Source organism: Talpa occidentalis, unplaced genomic scaffold (genome assembly GCF_014898055.3).
Source record: "Talpa occidentalis isolate TD23 unplaced genomic scaffold, MPIMG_talOcc4v2.1 talOcc4.13, whole genome shotgun sequence".
NCBI classification, from domain to species: domain Eukaryota; kingdom Metazoa; phylum Chordata; class Mammalia; order Eulipotyphla; family Talpidae; genus Talpa; species Talpa occidentalis.
This window is the reverse complement of record NW_023601322.1, coordinates 101,243,957-101,271,942: the sequence shown is the minus strand read 5'-3', so window position 1 is coordinate 101,271,942 and position 27,986 is coordinate 101,243,957. Positions and strand designations below refer to the sequence as shown.

Here is a 27,986-nt window from a genome sequence, read left to right as displayed (position 1 = left end):
ACTGGGATGACCAGCCAAGTCACAGGCTCCCCAGGTGCCCCTGCTGGAAAGAGCGCCCAGCGCCCAGCCTCCCCAGCACCGCACCGCGGGGGCCCGAGCAAGACCGCCAAGCCCTCTGCAGAGCGCCTGCCGGGTGCCCTCTGCTCGGGCACTGTCCATCGGTGCATCGACCACAGACGAGCCGACTCTGACGTGGACTTCGTGGCTTACACGGGACACCCTCATGTCTTGAAATCGCCACAGGCTGATGACACAAGAGGCAGATCGACGGGTCTTGAGCTAAATTAGGCCTCAAACCCGTGGTTTCTGATGAAGCACAGGTCCAAAGCTTGATCTCCCCAAAATCCGAGCATCTATCACCCACCCTAGGAAACCTGAAGGCAAGCCAGCGGCCCCACGGGGAGGCTTCGTGCCGAGGCAGGTCAGGCCCCGCGGGGTCGCAGCAGGCCCGCCTCACGTCTCCCGGGCGGCCGGAGGCCCTGGCGCGAGTCCAGGCTGACGAGAGACTGGTCAGCTGTGTGGCCCCCACGAGGGCCGAGGGCGCCGGCGGTAACCGGCATCCGTCCCGCTCTGGAGAGTTCACACGGGGTCAGCGTTGTCCAAAAGTGAGAATCGTTTTGAAAATGAAGATAAAAGACATTTCTCCGCGGAAGGCGCGTTCGTGGCGGCTCAAGTCCAGGGCCTCCGGGCTGCCCACGACACCGGCTTTTTTCTGCTTGCTTCGGGCTCTGCGTTGCTCGTCCAACGCCCGGCGCCGCCGCTCGTGCTCTTGACGGCCTAGTGGGCCGCGACCGACACTTTACACAAGAAATGGAAGACGGTGGCGCGTGGAGGGCAGCGCGCGGCCAGCGCTGGGCGCGTTTGTCACAGTCACCGATGTGTCCTCGTCTCTGGGGGGACACAGAACAGATTGCACGCCAGGCCACGGAGGTTGAAAGCCGCGCCTTGAAAGCGCAGAACAAAACGAGACATAAGCGAGATGCAAACTCCCGTCAGCAAACGCTGACAACAACGCCATCCCCGGGGGCGGGGAGCCTGCGGCGGGGCGGGCCGGGCCGGGCCGTCTCCCGGAAGGTTCCCGCACCAGGGCAGCAGGCTGGCCAGCTCTCTGGACCTGGCTGCGCTCTCTGCGGAGCAGCTTCCTGAACCCCGGGCGGCGACGGACCTCCTCCAGACCTCCTCCAGGGCTGCGCCTCCCCGCGGCTGCGGGATCCGGGGCAGGTGACGCGGCGGCTGATGTCCCTGTGGGGGCCACGCGGGCTGCGTCTCTGCTGTGCTGACTTGGGGCCCGGGGCTGGGGCCGAACACACCGCAGCCTCCGGGAGATGGGACGGTTTCCAGAGCCTTTCCTCTCGTGAGACCAAAAAGAAAAGTTTTATTGTGTCAGGGATCCTGATTCTCGCTGCAGAGCAGCGCGTGGCTAGCACCCAGCACCCAGCACCCAGCACCCAGCACCCAGCACGTCCGTCACGCTTTGGGGGGGGGCGGTGGGGGTACCTGACGCTGCTGCGGCCACAGGCTGAGCCGCAGGCTGAGTGAGTCAGCAGAGTGAGGCAACACCCAGGAGGGGCAGGGCAGGCCTCCCGCATGCCGCTGCCTGCTGGGCTGCTGATAAGCACCCGGTGGTGATAAGGGGCCAAGCTGAGCTAACGGGAAAGAGAAGAGAAAACACTCTGGGTGCCTTCCACTGCCTGTGGCGGCGTCTCCCAGGAGCCCCAAGCGGCAGCCCCAGGCCCCTGGTGAAAGCTGTGAGCAGGAATCAGCGATGCAAGCAGGGGCGTCTCCTGGAGGAACCGTGGAGGGGGTGGCCTCCGTGCAAGCAGCAGGTCCACCAGCAGCAGCGTGCGGGCAGCAGGGGAGAGGCCAGGAGCGCTGCTTATTTACACATGGCACAGAACAGAAGTACCAGACACGGAGACCGACCTCACGCTTGTGATCGCCTCAGTGGTCAGGGAGCACACGAGACATTTATTTACTTAGACACTTCTGATTGTTTGATTACATAAGCAATACCTGACTTTTATAATCGCCAGTGGTGGCTCACCGTGAAGCCGGGGAGGCTCGGCGTGGGGTCTCTGTCCTGCCCAACCCAGAGATGTTGCAGACAAACTAGTCAACTCCGAGTGTTCGAGACCAGCCCCCGGCACACCCTGCAAATGCTTGGGACCTCTCAGCTCAGAGGCAGAAGAACGGAGGGTTTTCCAGATGTGCCAACATCCAGAACGTCACTGCCAATGCCAAGTTGCGAAGCTGAAAACAGCTTCAATAATGTGAAAAAACATTCTAGGCGAAAGGCCAAATTACTGTTGTATTCTCTCTCTGGAAAATGATGCTATAAAATTATTATGCTGTGAATAATCAAGGGCCACAGAGTCAAACACGAAGACAAAAACAGGCGTGTGTTAAGCAGTTAAAGAAAATAAGTTTTTTAGGCTTTATGGTATTTGTCAGCTTTCAGATTCGTGACTTGTGCAATTTCTCATTCTACATATTTACTCTTGTTTTACTTTGCCATGTAACAACTTTTTAAAAGAGACGTCGAGATTTCACTAGCTTCAAGCCCCTTAAAATCTGACTCTCCCCTCTAATAACCGAAATAATGAAATTACAAGAGTAAGCCCAGTTTCTTTTTTTAAAGATGTATTTATTCATGCATACAAGAGCTGGGGCACAGGCCAGCTGCGCGGGGGGGCGGGGGTGAGAGGACTCACCAGAGACCAGTGGGGAGCAGAGCAGGCAGACTGACGAAATCCACTGCTGAGGGGAGCAGCGGGCGCGGCAGGAGAGGTCTGCTGCGCCGTGTGGGACTCTCACTGGCCAGCCGGGCACGGACTGCGCTGCAGCGGCGCGGACAGCTTCACAGCGCTGCGCTCGGTTTTGACAGCAGGCACACGAGGTCCCTGTGACTAGAACTCCGTGCGTGAGCTGACGGCTGTCCACATTAAGCCATAAGAGCCCTCAGACCGCAGCCGGGGGCTGCCGGAGCCCGGTGCTGGGATAAGGCGGCGCCAGCCTCCTCCTCCCCGTGCCCCTGCCTGCAGCTGCCCCCCGCCCCAGCCTGGGGCTCTGAGCCTGCGCGTGCCTGAATGCTCCCTTCCATGCTCTGTTCCTGCTCTGCTCTCGCCACGGGATTGTTCTCTGAATCCGGTCACGCCACATCCCACCACACTGTGGAGAAAAGGCTCAGTCTCTCTCCCGCCCTTCACCTTGTCTCCCCACCCGCAGCATCCGGTAAAGAACAGGCCGGCACCCAGTGCACGAAAGAATGAAACACGGGCAGCGCCGTTATCTCTGGAGACTGGACGAAGGGAGAAGTGAGCTCTTGTCTTATTTTAAGTTTTAGTTTCCCAATTACACAGAATTTTTTTTTTTTGAGAACAAGTTAAATGAAGAAAGTTTAATCAATTGAAAGCTGCCTTTAATCCCAACGGCAGCTCCGGTTCTTCTGCGAAGAAGCCCACACTTGCGAGTGTGGTGTCTATTTTTCTCAGACTTTAATTTTATGCTTTTCTGTGTGTTTACCTGCAAATATAGGTGTGTTCTGGTGCTTGGGAGGTAGATTTTAAAACTAGGTGGTATCATCCACCTCATACCAGTGAGAATGGCCCGTATCAAAAAAACAGAAAACAACAAATGCTGGTGAGGATGTGGAGAAAAAGGAGCCTCTTACACGCTGGGGAGAGCAAATGGCCCAGCCTGTATGGAAGGCTGTGTGGGGGTTCCTCAAAACACTAAAAATGGACCTACATACAACCCAGCAATTGCACTCCTAGGGTCTACCCAAAGGACACAGAAACACTAAATCAAAAGGAAACCTGCACCCCTGTGTTCACTGCAGAGCTGTGCACGAGAGTCAAGATATGGAAATGATCTAAATGCCCCCCAACAGATGACCGGATCAAGAAGCTGTGGCATATGCACACAATGGAATACTACTCAGCCATCAAAAAGACAGATGGATGCGTTTGTGGCAACATGGATGGAGCTGGAAGGGATCATGCTAAGCAAAATATGTCAGAAGGAAAAAGACAAATATCAGAGGATTTCAGTGATATGCAGAATATACAGAAACCGAACAAAGGGTCAGGAAAAAGACAAAACTTGCAAGGCTGACGTTAGATCTGAGGCCTGGGGGAGGGAGCTAAAATGCGGAAGGGGACGCACCAGGGGCTGTGGTGGTGGATCACGGGGGCTGCGGTGCTAGGGGACCTCAGGACTCCCCTGAGGGGGAGATCAAACACTGCAAATTAATGGTGTCCAAAAGGGCACTTAGCTAAAGAAATAAAACTCAGTGGAATCACCTGTGCCTGGGCCCTCTGACGCCGCAGTGTCGGGGATCCGCCGGCTTTGCTGTGTGTGCACGGACCCCGCAGACAGCAGGAAGGTTCTAGGCTGCTCGGCGCCCGCTGTCCCGCAAGGCCTGTGAGCACCCCTGGCACCCCGCAGCAAGGGCTGAGAGCTGCGTCCATCCTCCTCACTTTCCTTAACTTCTGTCACCTCAGCCGATGAGAAAGCGGCTTCCTGGCCTTCCTGCTGGTGGATATTCAGGATGGCCGCAGGTTCTTGTTTTGTTTTTTTTTTTAAAGATTTATTTATTTATTCATACAAGCACTGGGTACAGTCAGAAGCGCGGGAGGGTGAGAGAATTCACCAGAGCCAGAGCGGGGAGCAGAGCAGGCAGAAGGACCGAAGTACACTGCTGAGGGGAGCAGCGGGCGGCAGGAGAGGTCTGCGCGCCATGTGGGACCCTCACCGGTGGCCGGGGATCCAACCAGCACTGCAGAGGCTGCGGGCAGCTTCGCAGCCCAGTGCTCAACCGCTGCGCCACCAGGGGAGGCCCTGGCCACAGGTTCTGGCTCACACTCCTGCTCATGCTTGCAGGCAGAAGTGAGTTTCAGGCAGAGGCTCTGCCTTCCCTCCAGCCAGCACCGTGGTGACGAGACCCGCAGGCTGGACCTCCAGACCCTCCTTGGTGTCTACAGGCCGCGGGGCTGCTCCAGTTTCTGCACCGCCAGCCCTGCCCTCCCCGCAGCGCGGCCGACAGGGAAGCGGCCCACTGTTGTGTCCTCTTGTGGTGCTCGCGTGGGTGCTGAGTGTGTTTTGCTGCCGTGAGACACGGTCACCTCTGGGGCATGGGTGTCGTGGTGTTCACCACGTGTGCTTCATGCCAGAGACACGCACACGGTGGCCAGAACGCAGGGGTCCCTCGGTCAGCAGTGTCCGTCCCGCTCAGGGCTGGTCGTGCTGTTTTCTCCAGGGCGTTCTCGGGGCGAGTCGCGCCTCTGTGGACATAGTCCACCAAGTACGTCTCTGCTCCGGCCTCGGTTGATGGTTTCTTGAAGTCCAGCCTCTGCTTCGCCCATTTCATTTCCTCCACCCTGCCTGGCGCGGCGCCTGGACAACGCCTCGCATAGAACCGCAGCGTAATGTGTAGAGACCTGGGAGGGTGACGGGCTGACGGCGAGGAGCTCGACGGTGGGAAGGTGACCCATGTCAGCGCGTCTTCCGCCTCGGTTCTGACGAGACAGCCGGGGGCCACGCCGGCCCACACGGCGGTGCCGCACCCGCTGGGGCCTGTGGTCACTGCCCTGGAAGACGAGCTCCCCGCACGCCTGGAGAAGGTGCGCTTGGCCCCCCCTGCCCCGAGAGGGAGGCTGGCGTTGGTGGAGCGGCCGTCTGGGGAGAGGCCCCGGGGCCACCACCGTGCGTAGGTGCAGACTGTCTGCGTCTCCATCTCCCCAGGACCGGGGCTCGTGAAGGCCAGGACGCACACTCCTGCGGGTGGTCACCTCCCAGACGGGGTGGCCGGGTGCTGCCCCCGGGAGCACCCTGACACCGGCCGGCTTCCTACTCAGTGCCCCGCGACGGCGTTCAGCGGTTGTCTCAGAGACCATCACAGCAGGAGCTCCTGGCCCCGGGCTGTCAGCCGCTGAGCCGCAGGAGAATCCTGTCAGTGCCTGAAACGCTTTCTGACCCCACTGCGAAGAATCCGAAGGGAAGTCCAGGTCCTTTCTGCGGTGAAGCATCTTCGGTTGCTTCAAATAAGTGATGTGTGGCTCCAGCGGGCCCTTACGCTGAAATATTCACCCAACAATTAATCGCTGGCAGAGAGGATTTAGGAACCTGTGACCTGGCCACGGGGGATCTTTCCTGCAGAAAGCAGGAACATTCTGACTGTGGTCACGTTTGAGCTTAAGCTTCACCTTGATCCGCGCGGTTGTCCTCTGAGGCACTTTCTGGAAAGGTCTGAAGTCTGCAGATCAGCTTCGTGAAGGAGACTGTTTCCTGGTCAAGAGTAACTCGATGAGTTTCCTGTGAGAGGTTTCCCTGCCGCTGCTTCAGCTGCAAATCCGTCTCCAGCACGGGGCGGGGCGCCTCGTCCCACAGAGGGAAACGGCGCTCAGAACCGGTGTTGGGAAATGCAGCTTTCGGAAGGGCTGGCCTGTGTAGAAACTTCCTTCCCCGGGCGGTCCTCAGTCTGTGGGCCAGAAGCTCAGCCCTTCGGGCGCAGGGTGCAGGCGTGTGTGGCCAGGGCAGGGATCCCGACCCCCACGTCCGGGCAGCCCTGAGCGCCCGGGCTCCCGGGGGCACGGCTGTGTGAGTGCGAGCGCCCGCCGCGTCCCGCCCCCACGGGGGCTGCGAGTCCCTTTCTACCTGAAGTGAATGGAAAAGACCAACAGCCTGTCCCTGAGCACAAGAAAGGCGCCCCAGAGGGCGCAGGCCATTCTGACCGTGGACCTTGGAGGCCTCACCACGACAGTGACGGGCGGGCCCTGTTGCCTGCCAGCCCGGGTGCCCCTTCCAGAGCTGGCAGCGGGGGAGGGGGGTTTCCACACACCGGCCCCCAGGGCCACCCTTCCCGGTGCGCCCTCAGGGGAGGGACCGGCTGGCTGGGTGCTGCGCCTTCCCGGGGCGGCTCAGCAGGGCAGCGCGGGCCGGGCTCCCGCTCCCGGCAGGGCCACCACCTCCGGCTGGGCTGCTGGGGCCAACCCCGGCACGGCACAGGGACTCGGGGAGCGCAGGGCAGCCTGCACCTGGGGGGTGCTCACTGCTGCCCGAGCCCAGCCAGAGGCTGGGGCCTCCGGGATGGGCAGGAAGGTGCTCCGCTCCCAGGTCCCCGGGGGAGGGCAGGGCCGAGGGCTGCGGGTAAGAAAAGGCCTTATTTCCACCCACCTTCCCTCGGGCTACCACCTTTTCCAAAACGACCCTCTATGGCACACAGATCGATGAGAATGTCCCGGGGACGCCCAGCCCTCGGGCCCTGTCGGCCTGACACGATGCAGGCGCCGGAGCCGCGGCCAGGAGGGCCCTGAGTGAAAGGCTCTCTTCCTCCTGCAGGTGGTACCACGGCGGTCTCTCTCGCCACGCGGCCGAGGCGCTCCTGCTCTCCAACGGCCGGGACGGCAGCTACCTCCTGCGGGACAGCCACGAGCAGGCCGGCCTGTACTCGCTCTCCGTCAGGTGGGTGCGAGCCCACCCCGCTGGGCAGCGTCCAGGGAATGGGGCTGAGCACCTCGCAGGCTGTCTAGTTGAACCTCTTTTTTTCTCTTTTTAAAAATAAATTTACTGGGCCTCCCCGGGGGCGCAGCAGTTGAGCGCTGGGTTGCGGAGCTGCCCGCAGCCTCTGCAGCGCCGGTTCGATCCCCGGCTGCTCCCCGGCCACCGGAGGAGGGTCCCGCATGGCGCGCAGACCTCTCCTGCCGCCCGCTGCTCCCCTCAGCAGTGTCCTTCGGTCCCTCTGCCTGCTCTGCTCCCCGCTCTGGCTCTGGTGAATTCTCTCACCTTCCCGCGCTTCTAACTGTACCCAGTGCTTGTATAAACAAAACAAATAAAATAAATAAATAAATAAAACATGCCTCTATAAAAAAAAAAAAAAGAAAACTCTACAAAAAAAAAAAAATTTTTTATGAACACAAGAGCTGGGGTACAGGCAAGAGATGTGGGGGGTGAGAGGATTCACCAGAGACAGAGTGGGGAACAGAACAGGCAGACTGATGAAATACACTGCTGGGGGAGCAGCGGGCGAGGCAGGAGAGGTCTACCGCGCCCTGTAGGTAGTTCCCTGGCTGGGGATCGAACTCGTGCTGCACAGGCTGCGGACAGCTTAACCCCTTGCGCCACCAGGGAGCAGAAGCCAGGCCCTCAAGGTGGGGTGTCCTGCACACCCCGGGCTCCCATGCCCTTCTGCACCGGCTCTCTCCGGTCATCACAGGGCTGTGGCGAGGCCACTTTCAGAGCCATGGAGCCAGCAGGCCATAGCACGGTCAGTGTTTTCTAGAAATAGACCGACCCCCTTCTAGAGACTCTGCCGAACCCCCATTGTTGAGAAATGACTTCACCCCAGCCGTCCCCAGCCAGACCTGCAACTGTCAGCCCTTCTGGGTCCTCCACATGCTGCTCCCGGCACAGGCAGATCGCGGCAGGCGGACGGGGGGCAGGGAGGGTCACGTGACTCGGGAAAGGACAGGGCTAGGCTCGGGCGACTCCCCCGACGGTGGCAGGCAAGGAGGGGGCCACTTGGGGAGGGGCGCACCCCGGTTTCTGGCCTCGGTCACCTGCCCTCTGACGTTCTGCCCCTTCAAGGCCGACCCGGGATGAGGAGCAAGTGGGAGAGCTGTGGGAAGCCCCGTCTTCCACGGGGGGCGGGCTGAGAGAGCTGCGCTCGCACCGTCCCGTGTCAGCCGCCGGGCCGTGGACCCCGCGGGCCGGGCCTCCCGCTGGTGCCGACACCCACCGTCCCTTCCCCAAAGCGCCGCATTTTCTCCATGACAGCAAGTAAGCGTTTCCCGTCTCCCCTCAGAGCCAAGGAGTCCGTCAAGCACTTCCACGTGGAATACACCGGGTACTCATTTAAATTCGGCTTCAACGAGTTCTCGTCTCTGAAGGATTTTGTCAAGCACTTTGCCAACCAGCCTCTGATCGGCAGCGAGACAGGTGAGAGACCGGGGCGTCCCGCGGGCGGCGTTTGGGTGAAGGGGCGGAGGCGGGGGTAGAGGAAGCAGCGGTCACCCCCACAGCAACCGGCTTGTTCAGAAACAGTTCTTTCCCTACACCGCGCCGCACGCTCCGTCACAGACGACATCAGTATCACGGGCTGCGTCCACGGCAGATATTTTTCAGGATGTTATCTAGTAAATTAAAAGCACATCATTTCTTTAAAATAACCCGTTCATTTCATAATAATACACACAAACCTCACCCCAAAGTCACCCGCCATTTTTGATTCCTCCTAACTCTAGGTATGGGCAGTTTGCTTTTTTGCAGAGACCCATAAAATAATTTTGAGCATTTTTATTTATTTTTTATTTTTTTTTCCATTTTGTGTGCTCTATTTAATTGGCAATTAATAGTCTCAAAAATCTTTCTCTTCATCAGATGTTTGATCCCCTTGCAAAACTTTTGGTCTTTGAGCTTGAACATGGAGCTTTACTCCATCAGTAACATGATTTTCCTGCTGTAGTGCGTTACGAAGTTCTTCTTCTGAAGAGAACTGAATCCAACCCATACCTCTGTGAAAGCCAGTCTCGTTGTCGAAAGGTAGAGAGCACCTGCGTACATGTCCAAACTGCGCGAAAAGTTCTCTCAGCGCAACCGAGTTAGCGGTCCAGGGAATTTTTCTGACAAAAGCAACGTGCCGGCCCATATTGGCCCGCAGCGCCACAGCGCCTCTCACTGCAGAGGCCGCCATTTCCCGGCTGGGCACCTCCGGGACCCGTCATTTTGAGCATTTTTAAAATAAAAAATCCATATTCAGATTTCCGGACACCACCGGATATTGCAAACAGTGCCTGAAAGGGGCTCGCCTGGGCAATCCCTTCACTTCCCGGTAGAATCCTGCTTCTCCCGCCTGGTTTCTCGTTTGACTGGTTGGAAGTTCAACCAGCAGGTCAGAAAACACACGGTCGTGGTGCCCGAATTATCTGACTCGTCTGTACCCCTCCAGTGAAGTAAAAGCCCAGCGCCCTGCGCTGGGGCCACAGACTCGCGCTTCTCGCGTCCTAAGCCCCCTGGCTGGTCAGAGGCGGCCCGCCCCGAGGATCCTGGCGCCGGGGCCGCTGTGCTTCCCACACAGGCCTCCGCGAACGGCCACCCACGCTTGGGGGACCGTGGTGAGGGGCTTTTCGCTAACCTCAGTGCAGGGTGAAGAGGCGCCCCGGCTGCTTGTTCCCTTTCCGCCACCGTCTGGCCTGGAGAAGCCCCGGTGTGGCCCGCACGGCGGCAGTGGACAAAAAGCGCAGAGGACACCAGGCCACGGCCTGCGGGGGGTTTATCGCCGGGGCTGCTTTGGCCTGACCGGGTACTTTCTCTCCTCCTGGGTCTGCTCTCAGCCTTGGTGCCTGCAGCGTCCCCCTGACGCTCAGTTCCATTGGAGTCTTGGTCCCGGCAGTGGAGAAAGGCCACTGACTGAGGCCAAGGACTTTGTCCGCTTCGTGCCTGTCCTGGTCCGGGCGCTGGGCCCCGGGGTGGCTGACTCCTGGCGCCGCGTGGTCCCCCACGCCCTGGAGATTGTGACCTGTAGCCTGATCTTCCCCAAGCATAGCCACTGCCCTGCGCCCAAGCTCCTGGACTCACTTCCAACCCCTTCAGTCATGCCGTGCCCTCCCTGGACTGTCGCCCAGCTAGGGAGAGGGGAACACACCTTTGCCCCTCCTCTGTTACAGCCACCACCCAACAGGGCCGTGGCCGCTACTTGAGTCCCTGCTCAGGGTGACGGTGCTGATGGGGACGCACTGGCCCCCCGGGGAGCGCCCCCGGCTGCTATCGGTCCCAGCCACACACAGGCGGGCCACAGAGGCCGGGGACAGAGGAGAAGCCACGACGATGGGGCTCCGATGCTGCGGCCCTGGGCTAACAGGCCTCAGGAACAAGATAGCACGAAGTCGTGGGGAAGCTCACGCCCCGAAGGCCCTCGGAAGCCAGAGTCGGCTCTGGGAGGAACAGCGGGTGCAAACTAGGCCGCCGGCTTCTGAAAATAGTTCCCCTCTTGTCCACGGAAGCACCGGCCACCGCGTCTCCCCGCGGCCAGGGCCTGCCAGGCTTCCTCTGAGGGTTTCCCGCTCACAATCAGAAGAAGTGCAGATTCTTCCTGAGGCGCTGTCCATGACAGATGGCCGTGGGAAGCAGGAGCCCGGCAGTGAGAGGCCCTGAGGGCCGCCCCTCCAGCCTCCCGGAGCGGAATGCACCAGAGCTGGGCACTGCAGGCCAGGCTCTCAGCCCGGACGCCCGAGCAGCCCACCCTCGAGGGCTGGAGGAGTCAGTTCACTGTCCTCCTTACTCTCGCCCCCGGCAGGGTGGCCGGTGTGCAGGTGACCGGCAAGCTCACACCGTGCCCGGTGACACAGATGTCTCCATGAGCGGGAAACCCAGAGCTCTTCGGAGTCACGAAATGTCTGCGCGCGGAGAGGAAACACATGGCCCCGGAGGGATGAGCGCCATTTTAAGAGGCCACTGTTCTAAGCACGGGTCTGCCCGCCCCAGCATCTTTTACCAGGCCCTTGTACAGCGAGCTCAATCTCATACATAGTCTTCTTCTCAGATATTTTTTCTCTCGCACACATATCTTCATACGTACAATGTCTTCTCCTAGAGCTCCTCTATTTACAGTGGAGGGGCCTGTGGGGGAGTCCCGGGTGGGCTGTGGATTCAAGAAAGCCGATGTCACGCCCCGGGCCCACTCAGCCTGGCAGCTGCCAAGGGACTGTCTGGACCCCGAGGGACACGAGACAAAGCACCGGCCCCTGACACACCCGCTCAGGGGCACCAGCTCCCCGTGACACTTTCACACACGCACGTCTAGAGCCTGAGCGGGCTCCTCCCGCAGCCAGAGCCCAGCCAGGCTGCGAAACACACGGGAGAGGCGGTAGCTCGACCCGGCGCTCAACTCCCTCCGATCTGCGGGCACACAGCTGCTTGTCGTGTGCGTGTGCGTGACTTGCTGTTCTGCTGCTGGTGGGTGGGTCCTGAGCCCTGGCTTCTCCGCCTGTGCCTCTGGAGGCATCAGATCCCGGGCGCCTCCCCACTGACCACCGTCCCTCCCTGGAGCCGCCCCGGAAATGCTCTCAGGTGCCGGCGGCAGTCAGGTCAGCCACAGAGAGCTCTGGCGTGGACTCAAGCAAGGTCCCCTCACTCTCCCTTGCGCCTCCCGCCCCTCGCGGTTTCCTGGAGGAACCGAGAAGTTTCTCTTGGAGGAAGTGACCCCAGCATCCCCCTGGCGCGGAGGAGACTTCCCCATGGACCCCTTGGATGCTTCTCCGTCTTCTCCGCGGAAGCCAGACGCGCTGCTGAGTCCCGCGGGGCAGCCCCAGGCTTTGGGGCCCGCAGCCGTCTGGGACAGCCCCCCCCCCCCAGGGCTGGCGCCTGCAGGGCCAGAAGCCACGCCGGGCTCCGAGAGAGGTCTGCGGCCCCCTCTGGGCCAGGCGCTGGCCCGGGAACGCATTTCAGGCCACAGAGCCGGGCAGGTCCTGGGCGCGCGGACTCGGTTCTCGTTTTCATGCGAGTCTGAGCTCCGCCGCCGCCGCAGTAGCTGCCACCGCTCGAGACGGGAAAGGCAGATGGCGTGCGTCCTCTGCCTGCGCGGCCCCAGTCCGGGCAGAACCGACCGTGCCCCTCGCTCGTCGCGTCTGCGGCAGCACGTGTGCCTGCGGGGCTCTCCGCTCCAGCCGGCCCGGGGATCGGGGATCGCGCGACTTCCATCAGCCAGCCGGCGGGCGACCTGCGCCGAGTCTCTGCTCGGGCTCAGCCCGCGGAGCGGCAGGTCCAGCTCTGAAGACCTCCGGGTCTCTCCAGCGCCACGCGGCCACTTCTCTTTTCTTCAGCTGCGGGGATTCCCAGCCTCCGGAGACGGCTGCGGCTGCGGCTGCGATTGCGGTTGCTGCACTAGAGCCTTGACCCGGGTGGAATTTTTAAGTTAAGGTGAAATTTTTACTTTTGAGAACGGTGACACTTCTGCAGACCTCCTGTGCTGACGTGGGGTTCTGCCGAACCACAGCCAGGAATGACTTCTTTAGTTTATGTTGGCTCAAAAAATGGGTTTTTCTTAGTTTATAGACGGTGTCGTTGAACGAGGAGGCAGCAGGCCAGGGCGGGACGACTCCCTCCTCTGCGGAGCGTGCACTAAATTCCAGGCAGCCTCACGTTTTCACAAATTCAAATTCCTTGAACTTCTGAATCCCCACAGCCGAGCGGACCAGTCCACGGCCCAGAGAGGGCCAGTCAGCCGCCCAGGGCTGCAGAGCTGGGCGGCTCAGAGCTGAGACCGGGGGGCGGGCGGGCCGCCCCGGGACTGAAGCAGCCTCAGGACTCTGAGTGGGTTTGAACTTTCGTCCTGTCTTTGTTGCTGGTCTAATTTGGGTTTCAAAAATTGCCCTTTGAGAAATTATACTAAAGAAAAAACTTTTTTAGGAAATCCTATTTTTTTTAGCTGTTCAAACTTCCAAAGAAATATTACAAGACTTACTGCCTCTCGTATCGGAAACGACAAGCAGTGATCTTTAACCCTGGGTGTGAAGGCGACATTCCCTGCCTTTTGCAGGTGTTGACGTGCCACGGATACGCGCAACATTTTGTTCTTAAAGCGACAACATTACATGCTTCCAATATTGTTGATTCCTTGATTAACCAGGGAAAGGATGGGCAAGGCTTTTGGTATTGTTCTCTTTCCTTTCTCTACATCCTCTTGTCCCTCCCCCCCCCCCACCTTCCTGGTCACCGCAGAGCCACCGAGGTAGGTCCCGGCGTCCACCGGTTTTCACAGGTACCTGACTTTGTCGATTCATCTCTGTAAACGTCCGGCATTTGTTTTCATCGTTCTCACTTGCTTCACCACACATAATGCTCTCAAATTCCTCCACTTGGCTGAAAGGGGCTGCATGTCATCTTTCCCGTGGCTGGCAGACATGCCACAGCACCCACGCACGAACACCTCCTCGTTCCGCCCTTGGCGGCTGCCCCTGGCAGCTGCCGCCACGTTCCGGCGATCGTGAGCGACGCTGCCGCGGAACACGCTCTCGTGGCGTGGATGGTTTTATGTGACTTTTCTAGGTTCCTGAGAGTGGGACGCCGGGTTACGTGGCATTTCCATTTTTAGTTTTTGAAGGTTCGTTCGGGTGGTTTTCCGTAACAGTGACACCCGTTGACATTCCCAGCCAGGGGGACCGGGATTCTCCCTCCCCCTTTCCAGCACTGGTTGGGGGGCTGGGTGGTCTGTGCCGCCCTCAAAGGCGCGCGTGCCCATGCGCTGTCCTTTCAGCCTGCAGCCCTCTTAGTGGGGAGATGATGAACAGTTTTGCACCTCTGTGGACCTTCTAGACAGCTTCGTGGGTGACTATCCTCTTCATAGATGCTGCCCGCGAACAGGGTTGTTTGTTATTGGCGAACGGTGTGATTTGTACCTAGCCCAGGCGCAGGAAACCCCCATCGGGTAAACCTGCTGTAAATACTTCCTCCTATTCAAGAGGGCATCTTTTTAAACTTCTTGTATTTTCTTTCACTATATAAAAATTGTAAAAATTGACGTAATCCCGAGAGTTTATTTTTATTGCCATAAGGGCTGAATCACCAAAAAAAACCACCTTTCTCGTTGATGTCATGGGATGTGTTGCCAAAGTGTCCCTCTAAATATTCGGTTACAGGTCTTCTCGCTAAGTATTTAGTGTATTCGGGGTTTACTTCTGTACCTGGGGTTAGCGAGTGATCCAACCTCGTTCTCTCGTGCGTGGCTTTCCAGCTTTCCCAGCCCCATGCACTGAAGACCTGGCCTTGCCTCGGGGTATGGCCAGAGCTGCGCGGCCCCAGGTGAGGCACTGACGTGCACATGCATTTATTTCTGGGCTCTTGAATCTATTCAGTGGATGCCTGGATCCACTTCTTGTGCCCACACATCCTGTTTTTAGTGCTGATCCTTTAGAGTCTGAAATCCGGTGGTGTGATTCCAGCGTTTCTCCTTTTTTCTAAGAATTGCTTTTATAACTAGAGGCCTTCTGAGTTCCTGTGAATTTCAGTCTACTTTGTTCAACTTCCTTAAAAAATACTGCGAGCATTTTGTACATTATATTTGTACATCTTTTTTTTTTTTTGGCCTCCCTGGGGGTGCAGCGGGTTGAGCGCCGCGCTGTGAAGCTGTCCGCAGCCTCGGCCGCGCGGGTTCGATTCCTGGACGGCCAGGGAGATTCCCGCATGGCGCGGCAGACCTCTCCTGCCGCGCCCGCTGCTCCCCTCAGCAGTGTGTTTAGTTGATCTACCTGTTCTGCTCCCTGCTCTCTCTCTGGTGAATCCTCTCACCCTCCCACACCTCTGGCCTGTACCCCGGTTCTTGTATAAATCAATCCTAAAAAAAAATTGTACATCATTTCTGGCAGGATAGTCATTTTGGTTCTATTAATTCTCCCCGCCCATGAGCATGAACATCCCTCCGCATCTCTATGTTGCTGTCCAAGTCCTTTAAGAATATCTTCTTCTCACTGTGTATGTCTTTCATCTTCTTAAGTTAATTCTGAGGCATTTTTTTTATTTTTCACATTTTATTTAAATTTTATTTTTATATTCCTCATATAATTACAACCCCCTTATTTTGACCCCAAGCCCTCCTCTCCCCGCCCCCCACCCCACCATAGAGTGTCTCCGGTTCATAGTTTGTCGATTTTGATATTTTCTTTCTTATAGTAATTCTTTTTCCTGGTCCCTTATTTAAGTGTTCTAGATTCCTGCTATGAGTGAGGCGTTTCTTTTTAAAGCAATTATAAATGGAGTTATTTTCTTAATTGCTTTTACTCGCTGTTGTTTGTATATGAAAAACAAAGTTAGGGGTTTTTGTTCGCTGGTTTTGTAACCTGCCGCTGTGCTGCATCCAGCTGGTGCTTCTAATGACTTTTTGATGGAGTCTCTAGGCCCGCCCACACCGAGCATCGCCTAGGAAAAGTGAGTGTCCCTTGTTTTCCTACACGGATGACTGTCTTAAAATATAAAAAGGCCGACTAGAAAATAAAAGCCACCGAAATATGTAGGCCCACGTCCCCCACCTCTCTCCAGAAAGGATAAAAAGCAGCTCAGTGTGGGCTCTTTGCAACTCCCACCCAGTCCTCCTGCAGAGCACCCACTGGAATACAAAGCAGAAAACAAGTGAAAGAAAGTCACAGCAAGGGGGGAAAACCCCTTTCCTTACTCGTCTGCGGTTTCTGGCAGGATGGCTGGGGGAGGGGCGTGCAGAGGGGAAACGGCGCTGAGCCCTGGGGGCGTGCCAACCCCCGTGCGCCCCGGCCGAGGCCAGCTGAAGGGTCCCCTGCAAATGGAAACGAAGGCGACCGTGCGTGCAACAGGCCTGCACCTCATGCTCGCAGGAGCGTGGCCGAGGCTGCCGAGAGCCGGTCCTCGGCCCCGCGGATCGGGTGCTAAAAGCACCGACTTGCTACAGGTGTATGCTGAAGCCAGTGAACAAGGGCAGAAGAATAAGCTGCCCCGGCCCAGTGCGTCTTTGTCAGGTGGTTTCACGACCTACGAAGGCCGCTTGGAAACCAGTCACCCCTCAGGCTGGCCTCGTGGCGTGACTGCTGAGGGTCACCCCGGCCATCGGCTCACGATGACGTGCACTCAGGGGGCACCGGGGGTCAGCAGTCCCACGGGCTGCGCCTCCTGCTCAGCGCACAGCTGTGCCCAAGAGATGCTGGGAAACGAGAGATGCCTCCGCTGGGCACGCTGACCTGGCTTTGTGCCCGCAGGCACGCTGCTCGTCCTGAGACACCCCTACCCCAGAGCGGTGGAGGAGCCTTCCATTTACGAGTCTGTGCGGGTCCACACGGCCATGCAGACCGGGAGGACGGAGCACGACCTGGTGCCCACCGCGCCTTCGGTGAGTGTCGCGCTGGGGGGCCCTGCGTCCGCCTCAAGTGATGAAGGTGGGGGGGCGGGTTAAAGTTCAATTGTTCACATAAAAACTCTAGCTTGGCATTGAAAACTGGGGAGGAAAAGAAGCCTGGCCAGTAGGGCTCGGTTCCTCGGGTCGCGGCAACGGCGTGAGGACGTGCCTGGTCGGGCGGGGCGCAAGAGCAGCGGGCCTCGCAAGTTCAGTGGGGGACATTTCCCCCACTTGTGGGTTAAACATTTCCCGTTGGCTTAAGAAACTTCTGGAATAACAACATGTTGCAGTGCAATACGAACATGTCTTCACCGAGTCATGGCACCGACGCACACGGGCACGCCGTCCACCCAGCCCTGTGGTCCTCCCATGCGGGCCGGGCCGCTCTGTGGGCCGGGCCCCTCCGGCACCCGCCACCCCACCTCAGGCTGCTGTCCTCCTCCTGGCCTTCTCCCAGCATGAGGCCCTGGAGCGCACGCGGCCGTGAGCACAGAGCCGGCCCTCGCTGGTGACCATCACATCTGGAAAGTAAAAAGCCCCCCGGAGGCCCAGCTGCCTCACACGGAGAACGTCCCCCCGCCCGCCGCGTGGGGCTCCTGCAGGCCCTGCCTGCTGCACAGCGCCCAGCGCTGCCCCCCGCCCCGCATCACCCCGGGGCCTTCCCAGGCCCCTCGTGGTTGACCCTCAAATGCCCCGGCCGCCTTCCCAGGCCCCACGGCCCTCTGGCCTGGAGCTGTCACGCACAAATGGCGCCTGCCCGGCCTCCCCTCCTGCCCCGAGGCCGAGACTCTGGCCGGCGGCCAGCTGTGGGCCTCCCTCCAGCCGACAAAGGGGCCTGCCTGCTGCGGCTGCACAGGTCCCCCAAATACAGCCCTCGACCTGTTCGCGACAAGCACACCTCGGGCGGCGGGACAGACAGCCCAGGTCACGGCCGGCCCGGAGCGAGGGCCAGGGCGCCGTTGCCCCTCGCTCCTGCCGGGCGTCCGGTCCCGGCCCGGTCAGGGCCCAGCAGGTGGCCGCGGGGCCGCCCAGGTGCCGAGCGTGGGTCAGCCGAGTTGTAGCAAGGCCGCCCGGCACCCTCGCCCCCCAGGCACCCTCCCCGGACCCCAGCTGCTGCTCACCTCCCTGCCCCCCAATCCCCGCGCTGCTCACCTCCTGCGCCCCCAACCCCGCTGTTCACCTCCCTGCGCCCCCAACCCCGCTGTTCACCTCCCTGCACCCCCACCCCCGCGCTGCTCACCTCCCTGCACCCCCCCGCTGACCCACTCCCCGCGTCCTCGGGGCGGGCTGAGCTGGACCGCGGGCGCTGCAGGCCGGCGTCCGGCTGTCCGGGGGTCCGGGCGTCCGGCTGTCCGGGGGCCCGGGGGACCCCGAGGCCCCAGCCCGGGCGCGGGAGCCCCAGCGAAGCGGCCACGCGGGCGCTTACCGAGGCCCATGGCGGGCCCCGCCCACTCCGCGCAAACGCGGCTGTGATTGGTGGAAAGTCCCAGCGCTGATTGGTTGGGTTTCCGTTCTGGGCGTGGCTTGCCCTGCGCTCTGCGACGACCCAAGGCGCGAGCCTCTGGCGCACCTGCCGCGCCGCACACCTGCCGCGCACCTGGGGCGCACCTGCCGCACACCTGCTGCACACCTGCCGGCGCCCCGCGTCGCTCCCCGCCTCGGACGGCGCCCTGTTCGCGGGCTGTTCACCGGCAGCGGGCGGGCTCCGGGCGAGCAGGCGGGCGCACACCTGGGCAGACCTGGCCTAACCCCCGGGCCCAGAGCCCGGAGTCGCCGCGCTCACCGGGCCGCGCCCAGCGGGGCGCGCGGTTGGGGCCCGGGGGGCCCCTCGGTGCTCGCGCCCGCACCCCCGGGCGGGGGCTCGGGCAGCGGCCCCGCCCCGGCCGCCCCGGCCGCCCCGCCGGGCCCTCCCGGGCGCCCCCCGCGGGAAGCCAGGCCCGCCGCCTTCGCCCCCGGGGCGTCCACGCGGCCTCCGATCAGATTCAGGGTTTTTATCGGGGGCGCCCGCCAAAGCGACGCGCCGGGGCGCCCAGCCCCCCGCGCCGGGACCGGGACGGGCCGCCAAGCCCTGCGCCTCCCGGGGCGCGGGGGGCCGCGCGCTCCTCACCCCAGGCGCACCCCCTGCCGGGGGTGGGGGCGGCACCGGGCACGGAGGGACCCGCTCGGCCGCCACGGGTCGCCCAGACCCCGCTCCTGCGCCTGCCCCCCAGGCGCTCGGGTGTCCCGGCAGGCCCGCGACCCCATGTACCCCTCACCTCGCGTCCGAGCCGTCTGGCTTCCGTCCTCACGTGTCTTGATCTCCCCAAGTTCGCCCAGTCAGAGCCCCTCAAGGCAACGCGCGTGTCCACCCACAAGTGGGAATTTTCCTCCTCTGTGGCTCCGCAGAGCTCCGGGCGGTCCAGGCTCCCGCCCGTCTCAGCCGCGGCTCCCTGGGCCGCTCCTCCTGTCTCTGGAGAGAGACTCGGAGGGGCCTGGCCCGGCTGCTCACCACACACACCCCTCCCTGCCCTGCTCCCCCGCTCGCTCTCCACGGGGCGCACCAGGGGCCCCGCTACTCGCCCAGCACCACAGGACCCACTCGATTTTCCTCCGGGGGCACAGCTGCGGCTCCCGCCCACAGCCAGGACAGACAGCCCGTCCTTCCGACAGCTCCTTGTTCGCTGGTCACTCAGTCTCCAGGTGCCAGGCGCAGCCCTGCCTGACCACGCCACTCCCACGGCTGCCGCAGGTGCCCCGCCTCCCTGGCTAGTACTGACACCACCTGCCCTCTCAGTGCTGCTGCCTCGGCCCTGCCCACAGCGCTCCCTGCCCTGCGTGTGCATCGGTGTGCGCTATGCCACGCGCACGGCAGCGCCCGCTGCTCACCCCAGAAACTGATGGTGCTGGACTGCCCGTAAGCCAGCTGGCCAGACAGGCCAGCAGATCCTGTTTAACAAAACGTGGGTTGTTTCTGATTTGGGACTCACAACCATCTCTCCTGTTGAGAGCATACTTGTTTTTTTTTTTTAGATTTATTTATTTATTTATACAAGCACTGGGTACAGTCAGAAGCGCGGGAGGGTGAGAGAATTCACCAGAGCCAGAGCGGGAAGCAGAGCAGGCAGAAGGACCGAAGGACACTGCTGAGGGGAGCGGCGGGCGGCAGGAGAGGTCTGCGCGCCATGTGGGTCTCTCCCTGGCCGGCCGGGAATTGAACCTGTGCTGCAGCTTCACAGCACAGCGCTCAACCGCTGCGCCACCGGGGAGGCCCAAGAGAGCATAGGTTTTTAAAAAGATAAACCTGCAATATAATTTCCTTTCTCACCTCAAGATTATGGATAAAGCTGGTGTTCTCAGCCTCCCCCCTGCAGCCTTCCACTTACCTAGCAAAACCCTGAAAACTAGACACGATAGACAGTGCGAGGGAGGTCAGACGGTGAGCGACGGAACACCTTAGCTGGGGTCCAATGAGCAATTCTTCAGGGTCTCTGTCAATTTACCGTTAATATTTGGCTCTGCGGACATAGCCTACAAGAAGCCTAAATGTTAACTTTTGCCATTTCTGTACGCGACACCGGAACTCCATTCCGTCAGCTCAGTTACTTTTACTATCAGAATCACAAAATCAAAACTGCTTGTGATAAATTCTCTGGTACAGTTTAACGTTATTTAAATGATCACCTGGGAATTCACTCTCACTTTAGTGACAACAGATTTTTAAGGGAAGTAGTCATTTATTACTTCCCGTTCTAACTCTTTTTTTACCGTCCTAGTGATTGTTCCTCTTTTTATTTGGTACGGAGAACTCAACTCAGGAGAACATACTCTGGAAACTCCCATAAAAAGAACCTTGATGTCAACCAAGTCATTTTCCAGTTGCTATTCACTTTTTCCTTGAGCATAGAGGAATTATATCCTTATTAATATCAGTAATTGTATGTATAATATAGAACATGTATGTTGTTAATATTTAATATTGACATATTAAATCAAAAAATCTGACAAGAAATTTAATTTCTTCAGACACTTATGAAATAAATTTCTTTATCTTAGGGTCCTTGTTTTTTGCAAATTTCTATTCACAGGGTTGGCCATCCTGCCTTTTATCTCAGAGGTGACAGCTACGTGTGTGATCGCTGTCACCTTTGCATGGATGATCTGAGTGAAAAGAAATGACTCATTTTCATGTCAGGATAAATCAAATGTAAATAAACCTACTTCTGGGCCTCGCTGGTGGCGCAAGGGGTTAAGCACAGCGCTGGGAAGCTGTCCACAGCCTCTGCAGCATGAATTCGATCACCAGCCAGGGAGCGACCCACATGGTGCGGCAGACCTCTCCTGACTCGCCCGCTGCTCCCCTCAGCAGTGTATTTCAGCCAGTCTGCCTGTTCTGTTCCCCGCTCTGTCTCTGGTGAATCCTCTCACCCTCCCGCATATCTGGCCTGTACCCCGGTTCTTATATAAATAAATCAATCTTAAAAAAAATAAATAAACCTACTCCTGCATGGAATATCGGTCTCAAAGAGGGGGTTGGAGGAGGATCATGTGATAAAGTGGGTCAAAAATGCTATTTGTATTGTTGTCTCTTAAAAACTCACGGAATGTATTAGCATAACCTGGTCTCCGGCAAGGCCCGAAGTGAAGAAACCCCTCAGTTCTTTTCACATAGCCCTCGCCAGAGCTGCCCTGCGGCCCCGCTGTGCGAGCGTGACGCCCGCATCGGCCAGAGCAGCACTCACGTTTCTAAGTGAGTGACGCGGCGGTGTGCCAACCGCCAGCTCAACTGCAGTGAGGAGTCTTGATCGTGGAGCCTCGTGAAGAACGAAAGATTAAAGCTCAGAGAGAACTTCAGCACAGGGCAGGGAGGGGCAGGAAAACCACGCTAGGATGATTCTGGGCCTCACGCGCTGCTTCTCTTTTTCAGCTGGGCACCAAGGAAGGCTACCTCACCAAACAGGGCGGCCTGGTCAAGGTAAGCGCCACTCATTCTCACCTCCTTGTAAGATTTGCGAATGTCAAGAGTTTGACTTTAATGGCGAATAGTCAAGATTCTGCAAAGTTGCTTGGCTATTCTTTGGCAAAGCCAAAGGCAGGAGAGTGACCTACAGTTAATACCCAAGAAAACACACAGTCCTTTGAATGGAAAGACCCAGGATGAAAGTAGCAAGTTAACTCTAAAACACACATTACTTTTTTTTAAACAAAGAAGTTAAAATTGTATAAAATGTGTGATCGCTTGTACTAGTGTAACTGGTAAAAAAAAAAAATTCAAAGGAAACACAATTTCGAAGGATACTGGGGGGGGGGGTATCCACCCATCCTTCCACCTGTTACCTGCCCTGGAAGGTACTGTTTCATGTGAATGTGCCAAGAAGACCTTCGAGAACATTCTGCTCATTCCACTCTCTCACCTGTCCTGGTCTGCTGAATTCAACCTAACTGGTTAGTCATTTGTGTACCTAAGGACAGGCTCTGTTCATGCCCATGGCGACTGTATTTTTAATTGCATGAACTGTTACTTCTTTAACTGGACACAGAGCCATCCAGGAGAAGGTTTGGACTCTGCTGTGACAAGGAGACACTGGCAATAGCGGTTTTTGCCACTGAAGTCAGGCAGTTTTTCGATGTGGCTTAAAATACCACGTGGTGTGAGGTTCCTAAAACTCAATGCGCTTATTTGTAAAATAATGATATTTTACCTTGTATGAGGGTTATTATATATATACATATAAAATATATATATTCATATATAAAATATATATATATAAAACTCAAGGATGGTGTGGAGCACACAGTAGGTCCTCTATCCTTATTGCAGAGGCCCTCAGATAGGAATTATCTGAGTGCAATACATGACAGCATTTTAATCTTTATTAGATATTTAAACTTTTTCCCCTGAAATGACTCTACAACCACATTCTTAAGTTCAAAACCCGCGTCTTTTCATGTTTTTCTTAGACCTGGAAAACACGATGGTTCACTTTGCACAGGAATGAGCTGAAATACTTCAAAGACCAGATGGTGAGAAGCACGACACGTTTTTCCCTTTCAAAATCCGCTTTCTAGACGGCAAGCACATCTGCCGTCCAGACCCGGGTCTCTTCCCTGGGAGCGGCTGCAGCTCCTGACCGGCGATGGGCGTCCGCTCTTGGTCCCGACAGGCGCAGAGTCCTCTCCCGGAGGGGGCCCAGACGTGGTGTCCAGCTGCCCCCGGGCAGCGGCAGGGGCGCCAGGGGTGACTGGCTTCTTCCCCGCCTCAGTGGGCTCTCCTGCAGCAAATCCCTTCTTTATAAAAATGAGCACTTCCCGGGCCCGTTAACCAACATGAAATGGCTCATGTCTTCTCACTTCCCGCCACAGATTTTCTGAAAGCAGAAGTTTAAAAACATGAGAGAAAAAACAGGACGCCTCCCTCGGGCTAAATAAATGACGTTTCCATTCATTTAACGGGAAGAGCAGGGCCCTCCGCCGACCGGCCTCACGGGCTGCTCACGTCAGGAGGCGGAGGGGAGGCGGTGGGGAGCACATCTGTGTGGGGGTGATGACAGAGTCGCCTTTTCTTTTTTTCAAGTCACCAGAACCAATTCGGATCCTCGACTTAACAGAATGTTCGGCTGTACAGTTTGACTATTCCCAGGAACGCGTGAACTGTTTTTGGTAAGTTGTCTCACGAAGGACATGTTTGTAAGTCTTCCTGCCAGACACCTGTCGAGCTGAGGAATAAAAGCCTGTCCATCTTCATGCACAGATTTTGATGGAGGGGTGGGGATTCGGCCATGGCAAAAACTGGAGGTGAGGAGTCCCTTCTGCGGAACGTGACCTGACACAACACCTCCCTTAAGCCAACGGAAAGCAAGCGCTCTGGGGAGGGGTGTGCAGGTCGTGCGCTGCTCAGTGACGATACAGTTCAGAGCACGCAGTCACACCTTAGCTTGATTTCTTCGGGACTTTTCCCTCAAGTTGGATGGTAACCCTGTGACCCCCGCCGTGGAGATGTATGTGACAATTTCTGGCAGATGTAGCCGAAGTGGTTTGTTCTAACAGCTCGGGAGACCTGCCAAGGGGCCGGATAAGGCATGTCTTATTTCCCCTCAGCTTTTCTTGTGGCGGTGCTCAAGTCTACAGCAGTTAGAAGATTTACATTCCCATACACCCTTCACCCGGAGGCACCAGCTGCTACTCCTCTGCCGCCTTTGCTCTCTCTCTGCCTTTTCACTTCCCCCCAAACCCATGAGAGATGCAGATGCCCGGCAGTTTACGTGTAAATACCTGCACGTGCGTTTCCAACATGAAAACACCACCCATGCGACTACCATTTCCACACTGCCAGGATGTGTTCCCTAAACTTGCATGAAGGCACCCTGTGAAGGAGCAGGGGTTTATGTTTCTCATACAAGAAAATACTGGGCGCCGGCAGGTCCCGGGCAAGTCAGGTGCCACGTCTCTGCGCCTCTCCTGGCCTTTTCCTCTCCTTCTACTTCAGAGTCCGAGATGGTCATGCCAACCTCAGCCATCACATCTCTCCACAGGGGAGCTGGAGCCATGGTATCAGCCCTGCCTGTCCATTCTTACCAGGAAGCAGACCTTTCCCCCGAAACTCTTCCATCACATTTCCCACATTCCTCCTGGGCCAAGTCCAGGTTCCATGGCCATCGCTAGCAGAGAAAGACAGAACAGGGTGCCCCTGTGATCGTGATTGGCTCCAACTAATTATAAATTACCGCCTGGGGCTCTGTTAGCAAGAAGAAAGGGAAAATATTTGTATTCACATGCTGCGCACAGGGAGTCCCGAGCAGTGATGACCCCAGTTCTGTGCAGTATCGTTGGAACGCACATCAAGGGGCTTAGCTTGAGTCCGCGCAACAGGAATTACTGGCATGAACAAATCTGTCGCCAAAATGTCATGATACAGAAAATCCTTCTGACTTTCAGCTTAATTCTTTTTTTTTTTTTTTTAAGATTTATTTACTTATGTATTTATACAAGCACTGGGTACAGTCAGAAGCGCGGGAGGGTGAGAGAATTCACCAGAGCCAGAGCGGGGAGCAGAGCAGGCAGACTGACGAAGTACACTGCTGAGGGGAGCAGCGGGCGGCAGGAGAGGTCTGCGCGCCACGTGGGACCCTCCTCCGGGGCCGGGGAGCAGCCGGGGATCAAACTGGCGCCGCAGAGGCTGCGGGCAGCTTCGCAACCCAGCGCTCAACCGCTGCGCCACCGGGGAGGCCCTTCAGCTTAATTCTTTTCAAGAGTGGAGGAAAGAAGTTTTTAGTATTTTGCGTCTAGTGTAAAGACAGGAAAGCGGGGGCAAGATATGTTAGCGTCATTTGGATGAAGGTCAAAGGCAGAGGGATGGCGAAGGCAGAGACACCTTATTTCTAGAACAAGCCTTTTGTGCCAGTGGGAAGCTCATCTTCCTCCAACAGAAACTACCTCACGGCTAGTGGAGGGCAAAGCGAATACCCGAGTTTTACCACCTCTCTGCTGCCCTAAACTGCCGAAGCTGCCTGCACCCACAGCGACAGCGGGGCTCGCCCACACAGCAGCGGACTTCCCTCCACGGGCTGCGAGCCGCCTTCTCTGAACCTCAGCCCAGGGTCCGAGTCATCTGACAGGTCAGCTGAACGGCACGTGCTGCAGTCAGTGTCTCACACGTCGTGCACGTGGGGCCTGGGGGATTCCTGGGCATGTTTTTCCCTTTGAATTCTCATTAGAAAATACAAGTCTGGCCTATTCGCATCCTTACTGTGAATCCACGTTCTCAGCAGCTCTGCCCTCTGCTGCGGGAACAGCTCCGTGGACACCAGCGGCACCAGGCCCTCTGCCAACCCCTCTTCCCTGGGAGGACTAGATCAGTGTCCCCCTAGTTGACATTCCCTAACCCTCCGGAGAATCTGACGTTCTTTGTTTTGTCCCATCAGCTTAGTGTTTCCCTTCAGGACTTTCTACCTCTGTGCAAAGACAGGAGTGGAAGCTGACGAATGGATCAAGATACTGCGCTGGAAACTGGTGAGTCTCGTCTCCCGGGGGCCTGCGACAGCGTGACAGGCTGGGACTCCGAGCCCGTTCCCACGGAGAGTCGGGCTGTGTGGGAGCGGAGCTCAGCTATGTGCAGGCCCACAGGCTGCTCTGGCGGCTTCCCTGGGCCCTCGAAGGGGTGGGGAGCAGGCGCAGAGGAAGGGCTGCCCCGGCATCTCTGCAGAGTCTCCTGCAGGTCCAGCTTCTCCACCTTCCTTTAGGCCGAGGGCCAGTCCAGGCCGGCTGGAAAGGACCTCTGGGACCCGAAGGGCAGACAGAACAGCTGCTGCGCTCCTGCAGGAGGACTCCCTTCCCGGTAGCAGACCAGGAAGGGTGTCTCCAGGGACACAGCTTTACGGCGGTTATGGACAAACGGTTCATTTGCCGTCTGTGTGCCCGCTTATACTGGGCACAGAAGCTGTTTTTGCTTGTTTGCAAGTTAGGGAGCTGATAGCTAAGACGCTTACTGAAATTTCCTATAAATACCATCTTGAAACTATTAATGTCTTCACATGTAGACACTTTCACCTAATTATGATGATGTAATTAGCTGATAGCAGCCTTTTGATGACTCCTTTCCAGACGTCGGGATTTCTGCTTTGGGTTGTCTCTTCGGTCTGACATCCAAACAAATGTAACATTCACTCTGAGAATGTAGCTGACACCCAGGGCGAGGCAGACCGCCGTCTGAAACCTCTGCTCACACAGGAATCAATGTTTTCTCATTTTATAACCACTACAGAAAAATGAAGGTCAAGTATATCAAATGCACTTTCAGACTTTTCCCCTGTGCAAATATTACACAGAAAGTTGAGTCATTCTCTGTGGCCCTTACCTGCTCGCTCCACTTAGCAAGTCCAACAGCTTTCCACAGGGTGCATTTAGAGGCCGTCCTTGAATTCGCTGGGTAGCAGCGCGGTGCAGGTGTCAGGCCGAGTCCCGAGCTGCACAGTTTGAATAAACACATTGCAATATTTCTACTGAGAAAATTCCAAAGAACCAGATTAAAACTTAGAGGGAGGCAGAGAATGTAGTTGCGTAGTTTCCCTGCCGATCGGCATGTCCTACCTCATACTCGCCGGGAGCCGGGCCTCCGTGCCTTCAGGCTGCCGTGACAGACGCTCGTGTGTTCTGTTCTAGTCTCAAATAAGGAAACAACTGGACCAAAGCGAAGGCACAATCCGATCTCAGTCGTTCATCTTCAAGTAGGCCTTTCCCGACCGGGAGGCCCTGCCAGGATCGCCCCCGGCCTGCCACCCTCCCCGGACTTCAGACGAAGCTGATTTTTCTATAAAAACCCATCAAGAGCAGATGCTGATCTGGACCTTCCAGAGCCCACCACACCTGCTGACGAGGAAGCAGCCGCCCAGTCTGGGCCAGGCAGGGAGGGTGGAGGTGGTCTGCGCGGGCTGGACGCAGGGTGGGAGGCGAAGGGGCTGCTCCCAGCGGCCCGGCTGCAGCGTCGGCTCCGAGTCCCGCGGGCTCCCTGGCTGGCTGGCTGCTCCCCAGCCTGGAGGGGAACGGACACCCCGCCGTCCCGCCCCATCCGCGTCCACCCAGGGCTGCCCCACATGCCCCGGCGGCGCGGCCTCCTCCAGGGAGCACTGAGGTGGCAAAATCCAAGCCGGGGCTGCCAGGGGTGGTTTCCATGGTTACAGTGCCACGTGTTTACAGTATTTAGTGACTCGTGAACGGCTGAGAAATCCAGGACTGCTTCCCTCCTAATGAAAACCCGACTCTACACGCGAGGGCTGGACGGGGCAGAGGGCAGGGACCCGGCCGACGACCAATCTGGCCTCACCGGGGGCACGTCCGAGGGGGGAGGCGGCCGCGTGAGAGCGCGAGGAAGTGACCGTCACTGGGACTCGCCCCGCGCCCGCCCTGGAGCACGCACGAGCACTAAGGGTCTCCAGACGGCCGGAGAGACCCCCTGACCCCGCGCCCCTGGAGCTGGGACTGCAGCAGGTCACGAGGGTGACACAGCAATGGCTCCCACTCCCGCTGAGGGAGCAACACTAACCCCAACGTTCAGAAGTAAAGACAGAAATTGGGGAAAGAGACGCCAGCGCTGGCAGCATGTGTGCGCGCCCCGGGCGCCTCTCTCCTGCCCATCCCGCTGTCCCAGCCAGAGACCGAGGGGAGC

The 27,986-nt window shown here is 58.0% G+C and overlaps 2 protein-coding genes across 2 annotated transcripts; one reads left to right on the top strand and one right to left on the bottom strand.

Annotated features, from left to right (window-relative positions):
• The first annotated feature begins 6 nt into the window (after positions 1-6).
• DAPP1 (dual adaptor of phosphotyrosine and 3-phosphoinositides 1) lies at positions 7-27,199 on the top strand. The gene is made up of 11 exons (XM_037508372.2): positions 7-259; positions 370-605; positions 5,529-5,707; positions 7,339-7,461; positions 8,801-8,934; positions 16,713-16,843; positions 21,753-21,800; positions 22,787-22,849; positions 23,400-23,485; positions 25,747-25,834; positions 26,984-27,199. The coding sequence occupies exons 1-11, from the start codon at positions 7-9 to the stop codon at positions 27,050-27,052; spliced, it is 1,410 nt and encodes a 469-aa protein (XP_037364269.1). The 3' UTR covers positions 27,053-27,199.
• LOC119243691 (SRA stem-loop-interacting RNA-binding protein, mitochondrial-like) lies at positions 9,318-9,688 on the bottom strand. The gene has a single exon (XM_037509642.2). It carries the CDS (start codon positions 9,686-9,688, stop codon positions 9,353-9,355), a length of 336 nt encoding a protein of 111 aa, XP_037365539.1. The 3' UTR covers positions 9,318-9,352.
• Positions 27,200-27,986: the final 787 nt, after the last annotated feature.